Raw genomic sequence first — 23,693 nt, forward strand, 5'->3', positions numbered from 1 at the left:
AGAAATGGTGATGAAAGCTATAGAGCGGTGGAGTGATTGGTTAGCTGCAGGCTAGTTTACATTAGCCTGGTCCCTTTAAGCCTTCTATCAGAGTCTAGGGGCCTCTAGAGTCAGCCTGAGCAAATATTCTGCTTCTACCACACAACACACACACACACACTGCTATTTTCATTTGTTTTATATGAGCAGGTATCTCTGAGACAGCCATCAGTACATTCACAGAGGAAGTGTTGAATTGAAAGGAGCAGCGGAATTAATATCGGCTCCTCATTACAATAACCCCTGCTGCCCTCCTACACTCTGATCTCCTGTACACCACTAGCTTCATGTACACACATTTGTTTTTGTCCTATTTGTTTGTTGGACATGCAGGCGGGAAAAAAATAAATCTTAAAAAAAAAAAAAAAAGTTAAATTCCCCTCCAGGAGCAAAATCTCTCCTGGCGATGTCGGAGGTTATGCTCACTATGCACAATCCCTTTAATTGAATCCTGCCTCAATATAGCTTAATCAAATGAACGGGCGCGTTCGAATCTGTCGGTTTAATTAACCGGATTAGATTAGAAAGAAAGCGAGGTAGGACATGCTAATCTTAATGTTAAAATCTCGACTCACAGTTCAATTGATATTAACGTTTAGAATCGAGCCCATGAGACTCAGTGCTGTTCCGAATGCCGAAACACGAGCAGGAGGAATAGATCGTGTACACACGACACGTTTAACCACGTTTATATTTTCCGTGGACTGGATCGTTGAGATCGTCTGAGGATTTTTACAAAGTTTTAATCTAACAAGCGCAGAGTGATACTGGAACCTTTTCTCGATACTATTTTTAATTAGGGATAAAGTGAAAAAATTGCATATTCAGGCAATTAGCTTGAAGGATTTCTCAGACCAGTTATATGGCACATCTTTAGTTCCTGCCTGAAACCAGTTCCTGTTTATTGTTGGTTTTGTGCTTTCTTCTTATCCCATTATATAACGTACCGTATGACCTCTCATTAAATGTGCATAGATACATGAAGACGAAACACATGGCAGGAAGTAGCAGAGACTGCTGGTGAATGTGAGCAGATATACTGTAGCTAGTGAAGCAAGTATAAAGCCATACACCGATCAGGGATAGCATTATGACATGATAACATTATGAGCGGTGAAGTGAAGAACACTGATTATCTTCCCAGCATGGCACCTGTTAGTGGGTGGAATTAATTTAGGCAGCAAGTGAACATTTTGTTCTTAAAGTTGATATGTAGGAAGCAGGAAAAATGGGCGAGAGCATGGATTTGAGCGAGGGCCAAATCGTGGCGTCTGGACGACTGGGTCAGAGCATCTCCAAAACAGATCCAATCGATCTGATCCAACAGAACGAGCTCCTGTAGCTCAATTAGCGGCAGAAGTTAATTCTGTTAATGCGCCACCGGTCAGGACAGCAAAAGGGTACCAACACAATATTAGGCAGGTGGTCATAATGTTATGACTCATGAGTAAAAAGTGCTTATGGTGTTTATTAGCCGTATAGTGGACTGTAGTGCTACGACTTCATACCGTAGTGTACACACACTCACACATTTACACATGACGAACTACAAGAGACGCAAGTGACCATGATAGTGGGAATGCAGGGTAATGCAAGGTTCGGACACAGATGTGACATAATGTCTTACCGAAGCTTAGCAGTCAGACGGAATGTGCTAGAAATTCCCAGCACTAGAGCAGAACAATAAGAAGTCGTTCTAACCGCTGAAAGTTTCCTGATGGATCTGTAGATCACAATGATTCAAAATCAATCTGATCACTCTTTAAGACCTAGAGTCGACTTTATACATTAGTGAACAAAAATATGCAGCAAGCATTAATTATTATTGACTGCCCCGACAACTGGCCCTCGAATATTCTACCGCTGTGCTTCGGCAAGCATAAACATTATATCGATAGAACACACACTCCTTTAAACACACACCACAAAGGGCAAACGGGGCTTATACTATATGGACAAAAGTATTGGGACAACTTAGTTTTCCAGCCTTATGTGGTTCTTCCCCAGCTGATGGATACTCACAGTTAAACAGGATGTCTCTGGGATGTGGTAGCATGAAATTTTCTCTTCAGTTGAGTTATGAGGCTCAAACCTGTTCCAGCATGGCAATGCCCCTGTACACAAAGGCCAGCTCCATGAAGATCTGCTTTACATGGGGTTGGAGTGGAAGATCCTAAGTGGCCTTCTATAGAGCTCTGACCATACTGAACAGCTTTAGGATGAATTGGAACACTGACTGCACCCCAGACCTTCTCACCTCACCTACATTAGTACCTGACTTTACTAAAACCCTTGTGCCTATTTATCTTCATAAGTGCACCTTAAAATCGAGTGGAACATCTTCCCAGAAGAGTGGAAGTTATTATAACAGCAATAGGGGATTAAATGTGGAATGGGATGTTCAGAAAGCACACAAATCCTATGGTTAGGTGTCCACCATATTTTGTCCTTAACATTTTGCTGTTAAAATCTTCTTTTCAAAGACGTAATATTCGTTGTTAGTGATGCACAATGAGTAAAAGTAATTACTTCCTTTTTTCCTCTTTTTCTTTTCTTTTTTTTTTTCTTTTAGAAAAGCTCTGTCTATATTTTTCATTATTTTTCCAAATAAAGTTTGTTGATCACCTGAATTGGCATCATGGGTATCTTGGATGCGATGTAAGTTTAGCTCAGCAGTAGGATAGTTCAGTAATATTTTCGGATGCTGAGTCATGCTCTTAGCGCAAACCCGTAGTGTGTTTTATCCGTAGCGACGCAGCGAGCATGCCTGAGACCCGCAGTCACCGTACCGCCAAACCTATTCTCTCTATTTTTCTCTCTCTTTCATACATGTATGCCACCATGTCTGCTTTTGTTCATCTTTATATCTCTTTTTCGAGCATTAATATTTTTTACTTTTTCTTTCCTTTCATTCCATGCCCCCCTCCCCCCCTCCACTGCTTATACCCCACCACCACCTCACTCGGCAGAAGAACCTATCACTCCTACACTTATTACCTGTAAGTAAACACCTTTGTACAATGTTAGTGCATTTGCTCTTTTCCAACGAGACTTGTACGCTATTCCCTGCATGATTAGACTTAGTTCTTCCCCCGCTGTCCCTCTGCAGACAGGCATTTTATAGTTTACATCATGCTCCGAATGTGAAAGCATCGAGTGTAACCTTCCCAATAAATGATTTTGCTTTAATTAGTTTTCATTTCCAGATTTATTATTAACTGCTGACGAGATTGGGCTTGAGTAAATTGCACCCAAGTCAATTTAATATTAACGTAATGTTCCCTGATTATGGAGAATCTATTCCTTTTTTTATTATTATTATTATTATTCGCACAAGATTTGACACTGAAATGCCTGTTTTTACAAGCGATGCTTTTACTTGGGGGAAAATAAAGGACCTTGATATCCCACAAATTTTACATCTGTTCCATCTTTGTTCTGAGAAACAAACTAACACACGCTCATAGTGGGGACGCTAACTCTTTTGCTCTGTCTGTGACCAACTGGCGACCGGAACCTTGCGTTCTGCATGATCGCGTGGCCAGTCGTCACACGCACGAGCAAAAGCAGAATTAGCCATCTCATTCCGAGTCATCTCATTCCCAGCCCTGGCATCCACATCATGACTTCTGATAATTTATTTCATTTAATGTTTTTTTTTTTTTTTTTTATTCATCCTTTTTTTCATCCTCCTGCATGGTCCATGTTAGATGCATGCTGATTTGACCTCATTTGTCAGACTTGGTGATTGATGAATGACTGCACTACGCTGTTTTGTTGTTTACCATCCTGCATGCGTTAGAGTAACCCGAGCGCTTCCAGAGGCAGGGAAAAGAAGAGGGAGAAGGCAACTCGCTGCCTGCTGCTTCAGGAGCCGGCTGAAACTCATCCCGCCTATTATGGATGATAGCTAGGAGCTCGGCGGAGGTTTGACGTTGGCAGGGATGCACCCACGCCGAGCGTGTGCCAATCACACCTTCTGTTTTCTCAGCTTCTTCCCAAAGCTGGGAGTGAGATTGACATGGCAGCCTCCTTCGCCCCAGCCAGTGGTGTAGCTGATTGACATGTGTACTCTGTTTTTTGGTTTATTTTTTTCGCCCAGGCCCAGGGAATTTCGGGAAGGATGCGATTAGGAGACGTAAGCAGGGGGCGATAGGTCTACGGCGCTTACGCGGCCCATGGGGTTAACAGAGACCCTCGTGTCTCATGGCCTGGAGCCTAATAAGAACAGAGAACAGGATCCTTTCCTGCTATTGCGCCCTGTCTGATCCAATAAGAGCGGATGGCGTTGGGATGAGTGCGTTGGCACTGCAAATGTTTAGAGGACGCTGCCCACAGCTCGAATACCTTCATTAAGGCGAACACGCTTTAGAGCCGAGCCACAACACACACCACACTAATTGGAACAAGGCAAGCACATTTGTTTCACTGACAGCTCGAGCATACTGATGATGAGAAAGAGAAAGCGAGAGAGAGAGAGAGAGAGAGAGAGAGAGGAGAATGTCTTCTCACATCCATCTCTCTGTCCTCAACTGGCTGGATCCTTTCTCTGTCCCTCACCTCCTCTCCAGCAGATAACAAACCCTTGTCCAGGATAGAACATCCTGACCTTGCACATACACACTCTCTCACACCTAATATTATTCCACACACACACACACACACACACACACACACACACACACACACACACACACACACACAGCTTATCATTAGACAAGAGGCTAATGAAGTTGAGCTGAAGCGTACGCCGAGAGCCAGAGAGAGAGAGAGAGGGCAGGGGGGTGGGTTGGAGTGAGAAAAAAGTAAAGGCAGCGCTAGGTTAAAGTGGGTAGGTGAGAGACAGCTCATGATGGAATTGAAGCAAGAGCAAAGAAAAGAAATATAGGAAAAGAACGAGACGTGTGAACACAGAAAATGGAATTAGCCGACTGTGGAGTGCATGAGTCTGGTGGATGAGTATGAAAGACAGAGATAACAAACCCCCAACATCCCCCCCCTCTCTCTCTCTCTCTCTCTCTCTCTCTCTCTCTCTCTCTCTCTCTCTCTCTCTCTCTCTCTCTCTTTCTTTCTTTCCCTTTTTCTTTTCTGCCCAGGTGAATTAAGATCTAGCTCAGCTCTTGTGGCTTATCTCCCTGTCAGTTTATGCACAGCCTGTTGTTTTGTCTTACCGCTGGCGTTTAACTCTTGCACAGCATGCTGAGAACAATTCAGAAACTGCTTCTGTTTTTTCTCTCGATACACAGTGCGAAGCAACAATCTATATACAGTACAGGCATTTCCTGACTTACCAGTAAAATGCGTTACAATGAACTCATCGTTACTTGAAAATATTGTGAATCGAGACGTAGCCTAACCTACCCAGGAGTCTTAAAGAGTGGTGATCAGTAATGGGTAGTATACTGTCATTTGTTTATAATTCAACAAATTACAGTACATAATGTAGCAAAACAGATCAATTTACACTACTGTAATGTATAAACTTAATGGTATACGGTATATATAGGTGGCAATGAGTGCTGTTCCAGTGTCGAGCGACACCGAACAAGAGCTAAAATTGGGCTTTGAAGCACCAAAAACTCAGAAAGAAATACGCGCTCTAACCGTTCTACCGCTTGCAAGACTGAGTCATCTCACAAGGCGATGCATACATCCTGTATCCCAATGTATTGTACGAAAAGTCGTATTCTGGGCAAAAATCGTACGATTTTTACAATGTTTTCGTATCGCAATTTTTCCGTAAGTCAAACCATGATAATGCGGGGGCTACCTGTATATTTGCATGGCCCTGTCTAGTTCTGGATAGCATCTCAAAGAAAGGGAAGTGATTACAAAACGCGTTGTTTGTATGAATGAACAGATAAGGTTCTAAACCCTACAACTTATAAAACTTATTTGTATCATTTCCATTTAATCGACTGACATGTTTTTTATAGATGACAGCATTTTCATGATATATAATAAGTCATTAAATTATATATGCATTTTAGTAATATAATATGCACTTTATTGTGTTTAACCTAGAAACCCCTGCCCCCACCCCCAAACTGTGGAAAAATAATCTTGCGTATAACTTGACCATGGTGTGTTGGGAAGCGCTGTTCTAAACTGATACAAATAGGAGACACACTATTGATTTATTTGTTGTTTTCTGGTTGCAAGTCAGACGATTATGAGTGTACAAGTAGGTTTTCGGATTTGAAGCAGAAGTAAATCAGGATTGTTTAAATGTCAGGAAATAGAACCAATGTTGATAGAAAGTCTTATGAATAGGTACACCTGATAAAAACACAGGCTAGCCTACGAAGCTAACAACAAGCAAGTCAGAAGGCAACAAGATGTACAGGGTTAACGTGGATGAGACAGAGGGAGTCAGCAATGTAAACATGCCTGATCACCTGATCATCATTATCCTTTTTCTGCTTGTGTTCATTGCATTCATTAGATAACAAAATGTAAAATAATTTTTTATTAATATATTAATATGACTTCCCGTGGGCTCACCACCTGCAGGAGGGACCGTAAGGGACGGTGCTGTGAGGATTGGGCAGCAGTCGAAGGCGGGGGCCTGCTTAGACTGCTGCCCCCGCGACCCGAATTACGGATAAGTGGGGGAAAATGAATGAATGAATGAATATTATTATGATGTGAGGTCCAGTTACGAGCATGACATTAAACAGGTAGTAGTAATGGCAACTTCTTACTTAATTACAAGTCAGAGCCTGTATGTCTTTTCACTTAATCACTCAAATTAAAGTGGTCAGTACTTCAACTTTTACCAGAGTTTTTTCAAACATCTGTACTTCTACTTGAGTGAATGATGTGTGTACTATTGCCATCTCTGAGTTTTTGACCATTTCAAGTGGACAAGCATGTATAGAGAAATACTGCTGAATGCATCTGGTTTTCTGGGACTTTGTAAGTCACATGTTTCTGATTTGATTATTATATCCTCTGCTAGGTTCTTAAGAAAAGATAACTGGTTCACTGGCCAATTAGAACGACTGATACATTAACAATAATGCCATTAACGTCTACAGAAGGCAGTAATTATGCTGCTTAATGCTTGACGTTTTAAAAGACTGCTTGGCCATTAGAATTCAGCTCACTCATGTTCGATGTAAAGCTCCCTCATGTAGCAGCCTTTGACTCATAACTCAAAGTGTCTGTTCTCTTTGAGTCGAGCTTTTACTCTCTGCTGGGTCTGACTCATCTCCCCCTCCTCTCGCCCAGCACGCTACCCACATCGCCCCGATGTTCCCCTGGACCATGTGGATATAATGGTCGGCCTTTTGTTTTGGCGAAGCGCATGGCATTCCACAGCCTACAACACCCGCGCTGGTGTTGGTTTCAGCTCAGAGCTGCAAATGAATTCGCTCGTGCTGGGCGCGGCGTTTTTGAAGACGTTTCGAGGTATTTAGACAGAAATTTCCCGACTGTTGGGAAGCAACACCTCGGTTTGAAAAAGGGCCATTTCTGCTTTGTTGGTTAGGAAAGAAAGGAAAGTGAATGGGGAGAAGTGCCCATCAGGTGGCTTCTGTTGTTTGCAAACACACCATTAGCAAATTGGCAAGACGACGCTGAATGATTCACAATTTAAATTATCAATTTGACATTTTTTCGAGCTCTGTGCTGTATTCGAAACAAATCTGTAGTGTTAGGGAACACAATGACATGCCGTTCTCTTCCCCCAAATGACCCAACTTTCTGTGCTGAAACATTATAAAGACAAGTATTGAGATACCTGAATTTTCCAGCCAGTTTATCCCCAAACTGTTTGTGTAGGATGTCTTTGGATGCAGTAGCCTAAAATTGTGGAGCTGTGCACAAAGCCGGCTCCATGAAGATCTGTTTTAAATGGGTTTCCAGGAAAGGATCTTGAGCTACTTGCTATAGAGCTCTGACCCGACTGAACACCTTTGGGATGAATGTGAACGCTGACTGCGTCCCAGGCCTCCACCCTACATGAGGCTTTACCTGCACCCTTGTGGCTGAATGGAATCAAATCTCCAGAAACACACTCAACAAATGTAGTGGAATGAGTACTAAATGTGGAATCAGATGTTCAGAAAACATATGCAAATCTTATGGTCAGGTGTCCACAAACTTTTGACATTCGTTCCAAAAGTTTTCTGGAAAAGCAGCAGAGCTTATTTGACGCTACATGTATTGTATTGCAAAACTGCAGATGATGCTTTTTTTAATGTATTTTTGATATGATATGATTATTTATGTCTAGAGACACTTTTAAAAATGTCAATTCCCACCTTTTAACTTTCATTTTGCTTAAAGTCTTGGGAATTTTGTCAGAAAAACAAATGTCTAGCAGTTATTAAAAATTCTTATTACAAAAGAGTTTTTTAATGAGTTTTATTTCAATTGCACTAAAGTGAACCCTCGAAATGTTAAAGATGTGTTTGCGGATGTCCGCGTTGCCAGCGGTTTGCGTAGGGTTGCAGTATTAACACACGTACGCCATGTTTTCTGCGTCTCTCTGTCGCTCCTCTGCTCCCTTTTAAATGAGCTATGAATGGGGGAGTGATTAATTTTGAGAGTTGCGCTCAGCGTGCGCCGGTGCACAGAGCATTCCCTCCATCCCACAGCTCTCTGTGTTGCCACCCGCTGCCAAGCAAACAGCAGCGGATCTGTGTGTCCCATGCTGATAACCTCGCACATCTCTCTTATTTACCACACACACTCACAGACAAGAGGGAAACAAAGAAAGGAAGAATGCTGATAAAATCGGTGTTTTTTCAAAGGAAGAACGAGTCTGATTGAGTTCTCAGTTAGAGCATGTTACAGATATTTCTTCTCTATCACTTTTACTTGTTCTTTTTTTTTCTTTCTGGCTCGGATTTTTTGTTTTTGGGCGAAAATCACAGCGAACTCGTTCCGCGTTCGCCTGTCACACTTGCTTTTGTGGTAACTGTTCATTTATTAGGCTCGTGTGGCGGCGTCAGATCTAGGCTTGCCGGGGAAGTGTCACCATATGGCTATGGCGCGTGCACTAAACGAAATAAACAGGATGGAAGAGGGAAAACGGCACGCCGAGCGCTCTTCATTAGCCTCTCCCTGCCTTCCTGTCAAACACTGCCACAGGTCACACAGCGAGGGGCGGATCCTCAGAGACAGCGATTCAACTGTCAGTGCTTACCATCCATATTACCATATTGTACTTTGTCTCCATGTTTACAGTACATTTACAGACGTAACCAAATAGCACGTTCCAGACTGGTATTAAAATGCCAACAGAAAGGTTTCTACACTGTTGTTAATAGATTTCAGATCTTTCAAGGTCACGAAGTCTAGAGAGTCGAATTGGCGTTTGTTTATTTTGAACCAGTCTAAGAGAACTCCCATAGACACTACACAATGCAATAGATGAGGGTTTTTTGCTCTGAATCTCAACATTATTGTTGTCACGTGACAAAAGAACTAAACATACAGACCAGATGTGAAGCTACTTATTCTGTTTATCATAATTTGTTCTTAGCTGCATTTTCATATTTTTGTTATTGGAACTAGAGTCAAAGTTCGTGTTTGTAGACGTGTTGGGGGATCTAATTGTTGAAAATGTTATATTTTATATTATTTCTGATCAAGGAATTAAATTACTCAAAAAAAAAGATTTGTTCATTTAAGATTCAAGAACCGTCACTAACAACATTCGATCTTTTCATCACTACTGTGCATCCATGAGATGGATAATAACCTTGAGATCATGTATTAGAAAGAGGGTGGTGCTTTCCTGTGGCTGATAACGAACACATTTCAGAATGAGCCGAAGTTCAGAATGATGCTGCACATATATCAGTGGATGGATGCACATGGTCTGGTTGGTAGAAGATGGTGGCGTTTATTTTCTATTTTATTCTTCAGTGTTTAATGGGTATCTTTTTTTTCTTCTGGTTTAAGGCCCTACACACTTTGGGGTGAAATCTTAGTACAGCTACTCGAGTCACTACACCAATACAGGTACTCAGTCTGTCAGTCTTACATCCTTCAAGTCCGTAGCAGATTGTTTTTAAATGAATAAAAATTCTGCTGTATGTAGTTGTCAGTAGTTCTGAAAGCAGAAAAAGCAGACTGCAGGTCTTTCTCATCAATCATGCTCGATATTCGATCCAGCATTGCCTGTCGCTTTGGCTTGGCAGCCGCTCAGCGTGCTCTGCGGCTGGATTCAAACTTCCAGCACGACCACACTTTGCGGTTTTGGCGTGACTCTCTGCACTCCTCTAAATCATGTTAGCGTCTATCCCTTGAGGACAACGTGCTCCACATCTCCTAGCCTCGGGCCTGGAGCCCCTCCCAGCTTGTAATTCCGCTCCCACAGATTGGACGGATAATTTTACCTCATTTGCATTTCCCCGCGTATCAGAGCCTCTGGAAAACAAAGGCTGCTCAACTGAATTAGCTTCTGATAGGTATGGATCCACCAGAGCCCAATTCGATTAGATCTCCCTCGTCTTCCCCTCCCCAGCGACAGCAATTTGGCTTAGCGCTGCTACCTGATACACTCGCTGTGGTATTCCGTTCGCATCATTTCGAAGTCAGCAACGTGCTTGTTCGAGACGATCCACAAACCGTGCGGCGAGAAATAGTGCTTTTGAAGCTGTATTATTGTAATTACAAAGAGCCTGGTTCCCACAAGGGCCTTGGTGGGGTATTGATTGTAATTATATTAGAATTTAATTGTGACTGTTGCCTCTCCCTCTCAATCAAGCGCAGATCATTATGTCTTCCATTTTGATTACACTAATGCTGATTTGCCCTGTTGATTAGTTCAGGGTTCGAATAATGCTCATTTTTTTCCCCTCCTGTTTAAGTTGTGTGCTGACATGCTTCATGTTGTAACTCTGTTGGATTTATTTGTGCTTATATTCTTTTGGGGATTCAAACTAATAAAACTGAAATGTCTTTAGAGATTTAGTACATGGTTTGAAATAATGGGTTAAGTTTCTGTTTGTTCTCCAAAAGGAAACTGGCTAAGAAGCGGAAGGAGACGCTGAGCAGCACACGGCAGGAGATGACGGTGATGGTGAACTCGATGGACAAGAGCTACACGGAGCAGGGCACTAACTGCGATGAAGCTCTTTCCTTCATGGACACTCACAACTTGAACAGCCGCTGTGAGTCCACCAGTGTTAAGCTCACACATGAGCACACAACGAAATGCCTGTGTCTTAATCCTGTCCCTCAGACGTGTATATATATATATATATATATATATATATATATATATATATATATATATATATATATATATATATATATATATATATATGATGCTGAGATCTTACAAAGCAAAAACTTTATAGAGCAGGGATCCCTAAACTTTTCCCTGTGAGGTCACATCATTTTTTTCTTTTCTTTAATAGAGGGAATTGTGACATTTTAGTCCTTTAAGCTTTATTATCAGATACAGATATAATATGAGTAAAGCATATATTTAAAATGACATTTTCAGAATTTGTCTCTGGCATTGTTCAGAGGGTCATTCCAAATGTGAGGGCGGGCCATAGTTTGGGGAGCCCCGCAATAGAGACTCCTTCCAAAAAACATACAAACATCTCATAGAAAACATCACCATCTCAACAATTATACACAAGTATACAGATTTTCAAGCGCGTATCATAGAAGCCCCGGTACAATTTGTTACTATAGAAAGTAGCAAGTATTTTTCATTCGGAACATTTAAGTATTGCTTTTTGTTTTTTTAGGAAATGGTAATGCATTCTATTCTAATCATAATCCACTCAAATAAAAATGTTAAAGGCCCCCTGAATGGCAAATAGTTTTGTCCTGATTATTGTGATTAAGACGCTTGTGCATTTACAAACCATTTGCCCAGAATCAATTAAAACTATTCAAATCCTTTTTTTTTTTTTTTGACATCATAATCATTAAGAGATTATTATTTTTATTCTGTTTTATATATATATATATATATATATATATATATATATATATATATATATATATATATATATACAAATACACAGGTCACTGTGGGCACATTATGGTGTTAAATGAGCCATATAATAGGCACAAATGTATAATGTAAGGAACCAAAATCAGGAGAGGTTGGAATTCATGTACAGATGGTTGTTAAATACCATCTAAAATCAGATAGGGGCAATCCGGAGGGTAGTTGAGGCATGAGAGAGCAAATGGTCAGCAAAGTTGGGTTAAGAAGTACTGTATCAGAGCTTACATGCTCTAAAACAGTGGTAAGACTTCGTACAAATGTTCTCTGTGTTCATGTGTTTGTCAAGAACTCTGAAGGTATTCATCCCTGCTAACAGTAAATGGTTTTGTCTTGAGTTCTGCTTACTTCTGTATATGCTGACTATGAAAATGTGATTGTAATTTCCAGTAATGGACAGTAACAAAGTAAATGTAAACCTACTTACATCAACATACAGTTCAGCATCAGTTCAACAGCAAGCAGAACATTTTAAGAGATATAAACCATGGAAAAAAAAACGACTGACTTTTCCTTTTCCGGAAGCACTTTTCCTTTTCCTGTAGTATTATTTAACCTACTGTGCATGTTGTGTGTGATTCCCGTCCTGTAGCTGGATCTTCTCCCTGCTCTCTAACAGTGAAGACAAACACACTGAGCACAACTCTCCCCAACTCCTATTACCCAGGTAACAGCACACACCGCCTCTCTATAGTCTATAACAGCAGTAAGCAGACTAAAAGTTTGTGACTTGTCTGTGATTAGTGGTATGATGGTGGTACGATGTCATACTGCAAGTCAGAGGGGTAATATCAGCTCACTCTGCTGTTCTCCTTATGTCTTTTCTCTCTGTACAGTTTGATGCTTTTTATTGAAAGAGTATTGTCACTGTAACCTTTTTAATCTCTTCATTTCTCTTCTCTCTGTCGTCTCTGATCGGCCATCGCACCTTCTTAATTTACGTTCCACGCCTGCCAGACCCGTTTGTGCCCACTGCCATCTTAGGTGAGAGAAAACTTTTTGTTTCCAACCTCCCATAACCACTGCTAATAAGTTCATAGAGTCAGAGGTCAGATAATCGAGAAAGACACTGTTTTATAGTCATTGTAATCTGTTGTTGCAAATAAAGATGGCTGCCTCATCTCCATACCTGCTTGTTGCTTCTCTTCCTCCCTCCTTTTCACTCCATCCCATCCGCGTTGCATGTCATGAGTGTGATGTCACATCCTGTCCGACTCATATGCATGGACAGACATATGGACTGGATGTTGGGGGAGTGGACATTAGGGCAGTAGTCTGGATGGGGGGGGGGGGCTTGTTGTCATGGTTGCAGCAGCTTGTCTAGCATCCATGACTCTAGCTAACCACACAGCACAAACTCATTGCTGAAGAGAATAATTAAGCAGTAGGTCTAGAGAAGATATGTCTAACTTTTTTTGATGTGTAGTTTGAGAAGGAGAGAAAGAAAAATACATAACACAAGCTTATCATTGGCCCCTCTTCCTCCACCATCTTCTCCCTCCCAAAGCAGCCTCTTCTTTAATTCTTTTTTAAGTCACGCCTGCCTTTAGCTAGTTCCCACTGCCCCGCTTGTTTTTGTGTTTCTCTTTTGCTAGTGTTTATTCATTTATCCCATGATGAAATAGAATAATAAAGCAACCTTTTTTTTTTTTTTTACTCTATTACAGACTTTTACTTGAAAATGTGCCTCTAGGTTTTCGCCGTAACGTTACGCCAACGCAATGGGAATAGAACATAAAGAGATGTTAAAGTGCACCGTATTAAATATTGAAGGATTTTGGCAAGAGTTGTGTAACTAGTAGTTTAGAGATTTGATGCTGTACTGTAGACACAAATCAGACATTCCGAGTAATGAGAGTAAGGAACAAATGGGGAAGATGCATTTACATCACCAGGTTTTTTGTAATAATAAGTATTCATGTTCTGTATATGGAAATATAGTGAAGCTACTTCAAAACTACATTCTTAAATTATATACTCTCTCTCTAGTCTGTCATATGTTATCTATTTTTTGAAATTCATTTCCAATCCTTTTTTTTTTTTTTTTCCCGCTGTGTGTCCAGACTCATTCATCGCCCTTTTTGGATGACCTTAGAGTCCTTTAATCTGCACCCCGCTATCACAGGCTTTCAGGCTAGTGAACAGAGCTGTAGTGTGCCAGTGCTCTTTGGTGTATTGTTGCTTATACCCTGTCTCCTCTCTCTTCTCCTCCCTCTCTCTCTCTCTCTCTCTCTCTCTCTCTCTCTCACTCTCTCTATCTCTCTTTCTCGTTCTCTCCCTCTATCGCTCTTTCTTCACATTTAACCTCTAATGTATCTGCTTAAAAAGTCCCCATTAATGGTAAGTTTCCTCAGTCTGCCTGTTGTTTGGGGGAAGAAGGTTGTGTGTTCCATTCCAAAAAAAAAAAAAGACTGGTGTCACCATTTGGCTCCCCCTCTCCCCTTCTTCCTGTCTCACACACATCCATATCAACCCCAGCGCCACCGTGTGCTTCGATCTCGCATGGCTTTTCAGAACATTACATTTGAATGTGCCAAGTCATCTCGTATTTTTTTATTACTATTATATACAATATATATATATATATATATATATATATATATATATATATATATATATATATATATATATAAAATAATCAATGCTTGTGTCGTGCCCAGGAAGCAAGTTCTGTCATTGTGATGTCACACATTCACTTCATGCTTTGCTTTTTTTTTTTTTTTTTTATTGCCGGTGCCTGTGCATCATCATTGTGTCATAAAAATGAATTTCAGATCCAGAGAAGCATATGGCTAATAGATGTGAGAGGTATTATTATAAGAGGTATTTATAGGGTATAAAGAATATATAGGAGGGAATAATAACAATAATAATAATAATAATATAATAATAATTATTAGGAATAATTACAATAAATAAATCGTAAATGGACCGTGCTCCTCCCTCTGCATCCACTCATCAACCCCCCTCCCCTTCCCCTTCCCTCACAATGTCGTTTTGTCCGATCAACCTCAATCACAAACGGACACTTTCTTTTACAGTGCAACTTATTTTTTACATCTTTTTCTTTTTTTCTAACTTTGGATCTAGAACATCTTTCTACACGTAGCAATGACACTGTAAAAGACCGTGCAACTTCTTCGTAAGTGTTCTCCGAGTTTCACTGCCTTCCCGGTTGCCTTATCTGTCTCTCTGTTGCAGACGAGACGCAGACGGTGGCCAGCGACACGAGCAGCCTGGTCCAGTCTCACGCCCACGCTCACTCCACACACTCGATGCACTCGACGCACTCGACGCACACGCACTCTCTGCGGAAGCGCGAGGCGGCGGACGTGCCCTATCAAACGGGTCAGCTCCACCCGGCCATCCGCGTGGCCGACCTGCTCGAGCACGTCACCCAGATGAAGTGCGCCGAGGGATACGGATTCAAAGAGGAGTACGAGGTAGCAGCGTCTCCAGACGTCCCTGCCAGTGTGTGTGTTTTTGTGATGCAAGTGCTTTGTCATGTTTTGACACATCGCTTATAGATAGTTAATGCATGATAAATGTATTCGTTTATTTGTGTTTTCTTGCCATCTCTCCCCTCCTTCTTTCATGCTATGCATGGTGTAGCTCGTCTGCTTTTGTAGTTTGTGCTCTGAGTATGCCAACGCCACCTTTATACATACACACTCACACACACACACACACACACACACACACACACACACACACTAATCCCATGAGGGCCTTGTTCCACAGCACTGGCAGGCAGAACACTGTGAGAAAGAAACACACAGCCTCTAATGTGTGCACTGTTTCTCTCAGCCGCACAATCAGGACTCTGTTATCACAAGTCACGTAATACACCAAAAGAATCCACTCGATACACTTCACACACTCGATACACTTCATACACTTTACACACACTGTAATGTGACTGGGTCTGACATCAACACTAAACACTCATCACTTACAGTGAATATTGATTTAGTGACACACACACACACACATTTACATCTATTCAGAAACACACACACAAACACACAGTTTTCTAGTTCTCTTTTTGCTTTTTTTATGTCTATTATTTGTCTCTTCTCAGTTTCTCTTATTTTATGTCTTTTCCTTGTTTCTTGTCTTTTCTCATTTTGTCTCAGCCTTCCCTCATCTTCTCTTCTCTTCCCTCATCTTCTCTTCTCTTCTCTTCTCTTCTCCTCTCTTCTCCTCTCTCCTCTTCTCTTCCCCTCTTGTCTTGTCATTATTTAATCTTTCACATCTTCTTTTTCTTTTTGTCTTATTTCTTCCCTTCTTGATTGATTTCTTCTCATTTTTCACTCTTCTCTACTTTTCTTATTGGTTCTCTTTTTTATTTAGTCTTTGTATCTTTGTAATCTGGCCTTTACTTGCTTCATCCCTTCTGTTTTTGTTTCTTATTTTTATACTTTATTTCTTCATAGCTCATCTTTTTTTGTCTCTTGTTTTCTCTTCTTGTCGCTTTTTTGTCTCAATTTGTCTCTTCTTTTCTCTCTTCCCCCCAGAACACACACACTTATTTTGTTTATCTTTTGTTTTTTTGTTTTTTTTACCTTTCTTTTCGCATTCATTTATTTTTATTTCTATGTTGATTTCATGTTATATTTCTGTCATTTTGTTCCTTATTTCTTGCTCAGTCTGTTTTCTCAGTTTAGTTTCTTTTCCGTCTCTGGCAAAGTCTCATTATTCAGTCATTTACAGCACTCGGGAATCAGTGGGGTCAGGACAGTAAATATTGTATGGCATGTGAGTGTCACCTGTCTGGCTTAGCGTCAGTGTGAGATGCCTCGGGCTGTAGATGCCTCCAGGTCTGATCCGTGATGGCTTAAGGCACTGGAGAATTTCTGACAGTGCCTTCCTCACCCACAAAACAGCATACACACACATAAACACACTGTCTCTGCTTTCCAAAAACATAAACAACCTCTGCTTTGCTCCAGCCAGAAGGCCAGCTGATATTACTGTGTGTACTGGTCACCTGTGTACACTTTTAGTATACTCTACTCATCCTGTACATGTAGCCTACTCTCCTTCAGTGTGTGATCTTGTTGTGCTAGTGGCATTATGTTTGCTGAATTGTGGAAAAAGCTTTGTTTTTCCTCTAGAGCTATTCACTCACACACTGTCTCTCTCTGACCTTCTCCTCTCGTGGGTCTGTACGTTAACTATGGATCAGATCAATGAGGTAAGCACACGATTCATTTGGTTTCTATTTAAAAATGTCTAAACACTGCAGACACGCTGAATCCAATGTTCATGTGTTAACCAGTAGTAGCAATAATGCACGTCGTTTAAATAATGTGACCCAAAATATTCGTAATTCCTGAATTGTAAAACTGAAAATGACCTCTGAAAAGCAAGAAATGGGATTTTTGTTTTTTTATCTGTAACGATCGCCAAATTGCTGTTGACTGCGTCTCACACAATCCTCTTAAGCGAATGGGTTTTATAAGGCGGTGAGGTTCGGAATCAGAGCACAATTACATGAAAGTACAGTTGAGCTGAGATGCACTAGCAGGCTATTAAACTCTAGCACCCTTTCAAATCTAATTTTATTTGTCACATACACATTCATACAGAGTTCGACATGTAGTGAAATGCTTATGACTGTCCAACATGTAAATAGAAATAGAATATATAAAATTTAAAAAATAAAAATATAAAGTATAAAAAGTATAAAAGTATAATAAAAATATAAAGTATAACTATAATGTTTAAAAATAGGGATACAAAATCTCTATATAGTGTATATATATATATATATATATATATATATATATATATATATATATATATATATATATATAAAATAGTATAAATAAAGTTAATGCAATACATTTGACGTATGAATTTATTTTTTTATTCTATTGATTAATTTGAGTAATCGATTAAATTGGCACAAATTAAATAGAACAAATAAAAAAAAAATAATTGGAAAAATTAAATTAAATAGTGTACATTTGTTAGACCCCATTTGGGTAATACAAATTTGGTGATTGGGGCAGACTTCAGTGGCCATATTGGTGAAGGGAACAGAGGTGATAAGGAGGTGATGGGTAGGTATGGTTTTAAGGAGAGGAATGTAGAAGGGCAGATGGTGGTAGATTATGCTAAAAGGATGGAAATGGCAGTGGTTAATACTTATTTTAAGAAAAAGGAGGAGCAGAGGGTGACGTATAAGAGTGGGGGAAGGTGCACACAGGTGGACTATGTTCTATGTAGGATATGTTCTATGTAGGAGAAGATTAGAGACTGTTAGGTGTTGGCGGGGGACAGTGAAGCTAGACAGCATCGGATAGTGGTCTGTAGGGTGGTTTTGGAGGTAAAGAAGAAGAGGAAGAGAGTGAGGACTGAAAGAAGAATAAGATGGTGGAAACTGAAGTAGGAAGACTGTAGTGTGAGGTTCAGGGAAGAGGTCAGACAGGGGCTCGGTGGTGGTGAAGAGGTGCTGGATGATTGGGCAACTACTCCAGAAATGATAGACCAGGCACTAACTTTAACTTTATCTATAAAGTAACTAACTATAGCTAACTTTAACATGCTAAAAATTTAAGTATGCATAATAGAGTTTTAAGTAGTCATAATAGAGTTTTAAGTATGCATAATAGAGTTTTAAGTATGCATACTAGAATTTTAAGTATACATACTAGAAATTTAAGCATGCATGCTAGAAATTTAAGTGGGTTAGGGGTTAGGGGTAGGTTTAGGGTTGTCATTTTGGAGACTTATTTTGGGTGAAAGGAACCAACATATCTACCATTCCATGCTTCAACACTATGTAATTCTGTCTGGACTGTGGCTAATTGGACCCAACTTCACCACAGCCAGAGGTGTAAAGAGTTGCTGAAAATCATACTTGAGTAAACATATAGATACCTTACTGCTAAACTTTCTCCATTACTAGTTAAATTCACTAATTAAGGTCCCCAATTCCAATATGACGAGTAAAAGTCTTTTTAGAGTATCTGATTTGAAGAGTACTTGAGTATTCAACTCATATTGAACATATTCTCAAAGATGCACTAGTCCTCAACACCAAGAGACACGTTGGTAAAAAGCCCTTAACAGTTGAGTTGTGAGGTTTTCTTTCCCAAAATACAAATCAAAATCTACAACTCAAAACTGAATTAACAATCAACACAAGAGCCTCTTTAACATGCCAGAATGAATCAAAGATTAAACAAGTCGTTAAAAAAGACAGTTTTAAAGCAATCCTTCAAAAAGGGATCTTCAATTAACAAATTAAATTAACAAAATTTAAAATTCTAGTATGTGGAAATGTAAATATGCTAGAATTATACTTACTAGATACTAGAATTGTAAGTATGCATACTAGAATTGTAAGTATTCATACTAGAATTGTAAGTATGCATACTAGAATTGTAAGTATTCATATAAAAGATTTAAGTACGCATACTAGAACTGTAAGTATGCATAGTAGAATTTTAAGTATGCTTACTAGAATTTCAAATGTTCTGTGCATAAAAAGGATTACATTAATCTGTACTGAAAAAGTTCAAATATGTATACTGTTACACCTCTAATGTGTGACATATATACTGTATATTGACAGTACAGTAGTCCAAATTTAAAGTGTCCCAGTGTGATTGTCACTAAAGTGTGTACTGTATTAAAGTGTGAACACTGTGCTGTATTAAAGTGACACTGATACAGATCAGATTAATTTTAATTTTTTGACACTTTTTACATTTACATTTTTGCACATTTGCGCAACTGTCACTAAAACTGGACTGGCCTGTTCCAGTCCAGTTTTAGTGACAGTTGCGCAAATGTGCAAAAATGTAAAGGTAAAAAGTGTAAAAAATTTAAATTAAAATAAAAAAAATGCAACACTTTTACATTTAATGCCTTTGCCTTATAAATATAAAACAACTGTGCTGTAATTTCATGCCATTTCTATCATTTTATTCTGAATTCATACACTAGTTTGTTAGCTCACGGGGAGACAGGATTAACTGATTAGGATCTGACTGGGGATTTTCCCCCATTTCTGGTTGGATTTGAACTCGACATGCTCCAAGCTCAACAAGAAAGAGGAGAAAATCAGTATTGACTTGCTATGATGTAAAAGCATTACTTGACTATATGAAAGAATTCATAGAGATAGTGGTGCTTTACACAACCCTTCATTCTGGTCTTACTGGAGTCTCTAAAACCTGATTAAAAGCTCTCACACACACACAAACGCGTAAACCTTGACGGAGCCCTTTCACCTCCCGTCGTCATCCGTTTTTTTCCGTTCAGCTCCAGCGTGGAACGTGTCTGTGAATTGTTTTCCGTCTAATGACTAATGACTAGTGCTATGACATCGATGAGAATGCTTTAAGAACGCGATCATGCCGTCGTCTCGCACGCTCTCGCTGCGGCGTGAGATGCAGGAACAGATGCCACGTCTGTCTCAAACACGTCGCTCCACGTGTCCGCTGTCGTTCCACACATCTGCATGTCACATTTTGTATTTGAGATTCGAGATTGTTACGCAGACGTGCGTTCCCTTAATATCGGTTTCACTTACGATGTAATGAGGGAGTGAATGTTGGCTCTAGAGGTAAAAGGGCCCTGGTGAGTCATTGTGTTTATTTCTGTCAGTTTATTATGAGATTTTGGGAGAATGTATTGGGTGGAAAAAATGTGACAGCTCCATTATTATCTGTTCACCCTGAATCACTTGCGTTTTTATCATTCAAAAGCCTGGGAGAATTTTTCTTTCGCTTAAAAACAGAATTTCCGCGGAGTCACAAATGTCTGAAAATATTACAATCTAAATGTTTGTCTTTAAAAAGTCTCAAATTTACTGCTCTAGGTCTTAAATAATTTTTCACAAACTCATAATTTCTAGATGTTCATGTAAAGCTACTTTAAATGCTTATTGGAATTCTCCCGCAACACAGACTTTTTTCGTTTGTTTGTTTTCGTGGTGTTGTAGTTGGTTGCTAGTCCAAATATTACTAATACAAATGAGACCAACATGCAACAGCCAATCAGCTTTATGTTTAAACTTCTCTTGGATTGTACTACAGATGTACAATTTTTAAGCTATGGGGAAGTGCATGTTTAGCGATACTTGGTTTGACGAAAAATTTATTTATGGCAACATTAACAATGTATTTGTGTGTGTTTCTGATGTGATATAACGTCTTAAATTTCATTCCTAATGGTCTTAAAAGGGTCTTAAAAAGTCTCAAACCTGCAGAATCCTTAAAAATATATCTAGTACATGTTGGTCTGATTCATCTTTTCCTACATTACCAACAATTCCCCTGCTTCATCTCTGCCTAAAAAGAATGATGCAGCAGCGCTTTGTTTCAGCTCTTCATGTCTACACAAATCGGCTTCCAAAGCGTCATTCTAATACCATCGTGCTGTTGTTTGTACCGACGTCTCCACTACTGCACGATGTCCGTTACGTTACAAACAGTTGACATTTGCGCCCGAAACACCGAACAAACCTCTTCAGTGTGTTTCAGGGTGGAGTCTTCCTTACGGTTCTGCATATCATAAATATAAAGCAGCTAATATTTATTTCTCAAAGCGCACCGACGACATTACATCATCCTGATTGACACTCGCAGCCGAAATCTAGGACAGATGTGAGCACCTTGAGCTAATTTGTCTGGAAGTATGTTTGAGGTTATGTAGCGAAAATGTTGAAATACCTCAAAAAAAAAAAATATATATAATAAATAAATAAAGGATCTTTCACCACAGCCGCGCTAATGATAACCACCCATATGCTTATCATCTTCTCCCCAGTGAGTACCACTTTAAACCAAGGCATCATTAGTGAAGTTTTTTCGCTATGAATTAATTATAGGAAATCATATCAATTATTCTGTTTTGCCTGGTGTTCTCGGCGCGGCTGCATGTTGAATTTAAACGGTTGTCACTCTCTCCTTCTGTTCAAGGGCCATCTTTGAATTTGTGTCAAAATGGTTCTTTCTCTCCCTCAGTGTTCGGCTTTCAAAGAGGAGGAGTGTTTCAACCGAAGCGCCCAGCATAGTGAAAACTGCAATTAGGACCTAGATTTATTTCCATCGCAGGGTTGTAGAAGAAGAAAAAGACATCAAAGAAATCACTGGACCAGTCGTAAAGTTATAATAGACTTTATTCGATGTTTCTCTTCTACCTTTTTTCGGTAGTGGTGTGCAGGCTTACAGACAGTTTCACACTGCTTTGAGAAAATATTCCAAATTTGAGTCGCATCAAATCCTGACAGCGCCTCAGACATCTGTGACCAGGAGGGTGTACTCTATCTCTCCCGTCAGACACAGCAACACTTTGAGCACACGTATGTAGAAGAGGGCAGTTAGGAGTTCTACGCTGCCCTCCCTGGGGGTAGTAGTCATCTGACAGGTGACAGTTGGGCAGTAGGCAGGATCTGGCAGGTGAACACAATGATTTTTTTTTTTTTTATTATGTTAATAAAATAAAAAAAATAAAAAGATTAAGAATTATATTTTTGTAAAAGATGTATAATTGGCATGATTGTATTTCTACATATAAACAAACCAGTAGTATTTATAATATATAGTAGTTTTTTTTATAATATAAACACGATTGAAAGAATCAGGACGTTTTTAAAGGTTGTTTTATATGTAAGCGATTATTTTGTTTTATTGTATTTTAACTATACATTCAAATACCATGTAATATAGAGAACAAGAACAAACTAATAAACAATAAACATAGAAAAAAAACCTCAAAGTTCCCTGGTGGTCTAGTGGTTAGGATGTGGCGTTCTCACCGCTGCTGCCCGGCCACTCTCAGTGCCAATCCTAAGCCCGGATAAATGGGGAGGGTTGCGTTAGGAAGGGCATCCAGCGTAAAAACATGTGTCAAATCAAACATGCGGATGATCCGCTGTGGCGACCCCTAATGGGAGAAGCCGAAAGTAAGTTATTATTGCACACATTATAAGTGTTTTTTTAGACGCCTTATTAATGCCTGGTGTCTGTCAAAAAAATAAAAAATAAAATTCCATTTTCTTCAGCTACAAATTCGGTGGGTTCTTTAATCCGTATCACGATCGCACTGACATCTAGAGAGCGTGGAGAAGAGATGCAGAGTATTAATGCAGATGTAAATCCGACGACAATAATGAAATGAATTCCGAATCTCTTTCCCTCTCTCTCTTTCTCTCTCTCTCTCTCTCTCTCTCTCTCTCTCTCTCTCTCTCTCGCGCTCTCTGTCTATCGCTCTCTTTTCCGCTTCCCTAACGTATGTCACATTCCGAAAAGCGCTAATCAACTTTTGCATTCCGTTTAATCTTCTGTAATCCTAATGAAGCAGGACTTTCAATATGCATAAGCGCGCTGGTGGCTGCTGTCCCGCTCCTGAGGGGCTGAAGCAGGATAAATATTAATTTGCACCAGCCTTGGCTTTGTTTTTCGGTGTTTACGTCGACGGGTGGAAATCGTGTTTTGCGCCGCGTTCCACCGTTCGTGGTCCCTGCACGTCCCTTCCGCCGAAATACATTTTCATAATTCCGATTTATTGCGACAAGATCAGAAAGGGTTTTTTTTTCCCTTCGTGTTTGGTATCTGTTTGAGTGTCTGGTGAGTTTGCTTGGAGAGTCACTTGGGGAAGGATTTGTATGTGACACAGAGTAGCGAGTGTTTGTAATGGGTTCTCGTTT

The 23,693-nt window shown here is 39.9% G+C and overlaps 1 protein-coding gene across 2 annotated transcripts in view; it reads left to right on the forward strand.

The window, feature by feature from the left end:
* The window catches only part of LOC310717156 (receptor-type tyrosine-protein phosphatase mu-like), a 228,007-nt gene that overhangs the window by 160,963 nt on the left and 43,351 nt on the right, over positions 1-23,693 (forward strand). Inside the window, exons 16-20 of one of the 2 annotated variants that reach the window (XM_083524861.1) lie at positions 3,009-3,038; positions 11,017-11,168; positions 12,618-12,692; positions 12,983-13,009; positions 15,227-15,468. In XM_083524861.1, coding sequence (XP_083380987.1) covers positions 3,009-3,038; positions 11,017-11,168; positions 12,618-12,692; positions 12,983-13,009; positions 15,227-15,468 — 526 coding nt within the window. The remainder of the gene's footprint in view (positions 1-3,008; positions 3,039-11,016; positions 11,169-12,617; positions 12,693-12,982; positions 13,010-15,226; positions 15,469-23,693) is intronic. The other variant, XM_083524862.1, reaches the window with a different exon arrangement.

Source organism: Silurus aristotelis (assembly GCF_946808225.1).
Source record: "Silurus aristotelis genome assembly, chromosome: 22".
Taxonomy (NCBI): domain Eukaryota; kingdom Metazoa; phylum Chordata; class Actinopteri; order Siluriformes; family Siluridae; genus Silurus; species Silurus aristotelis.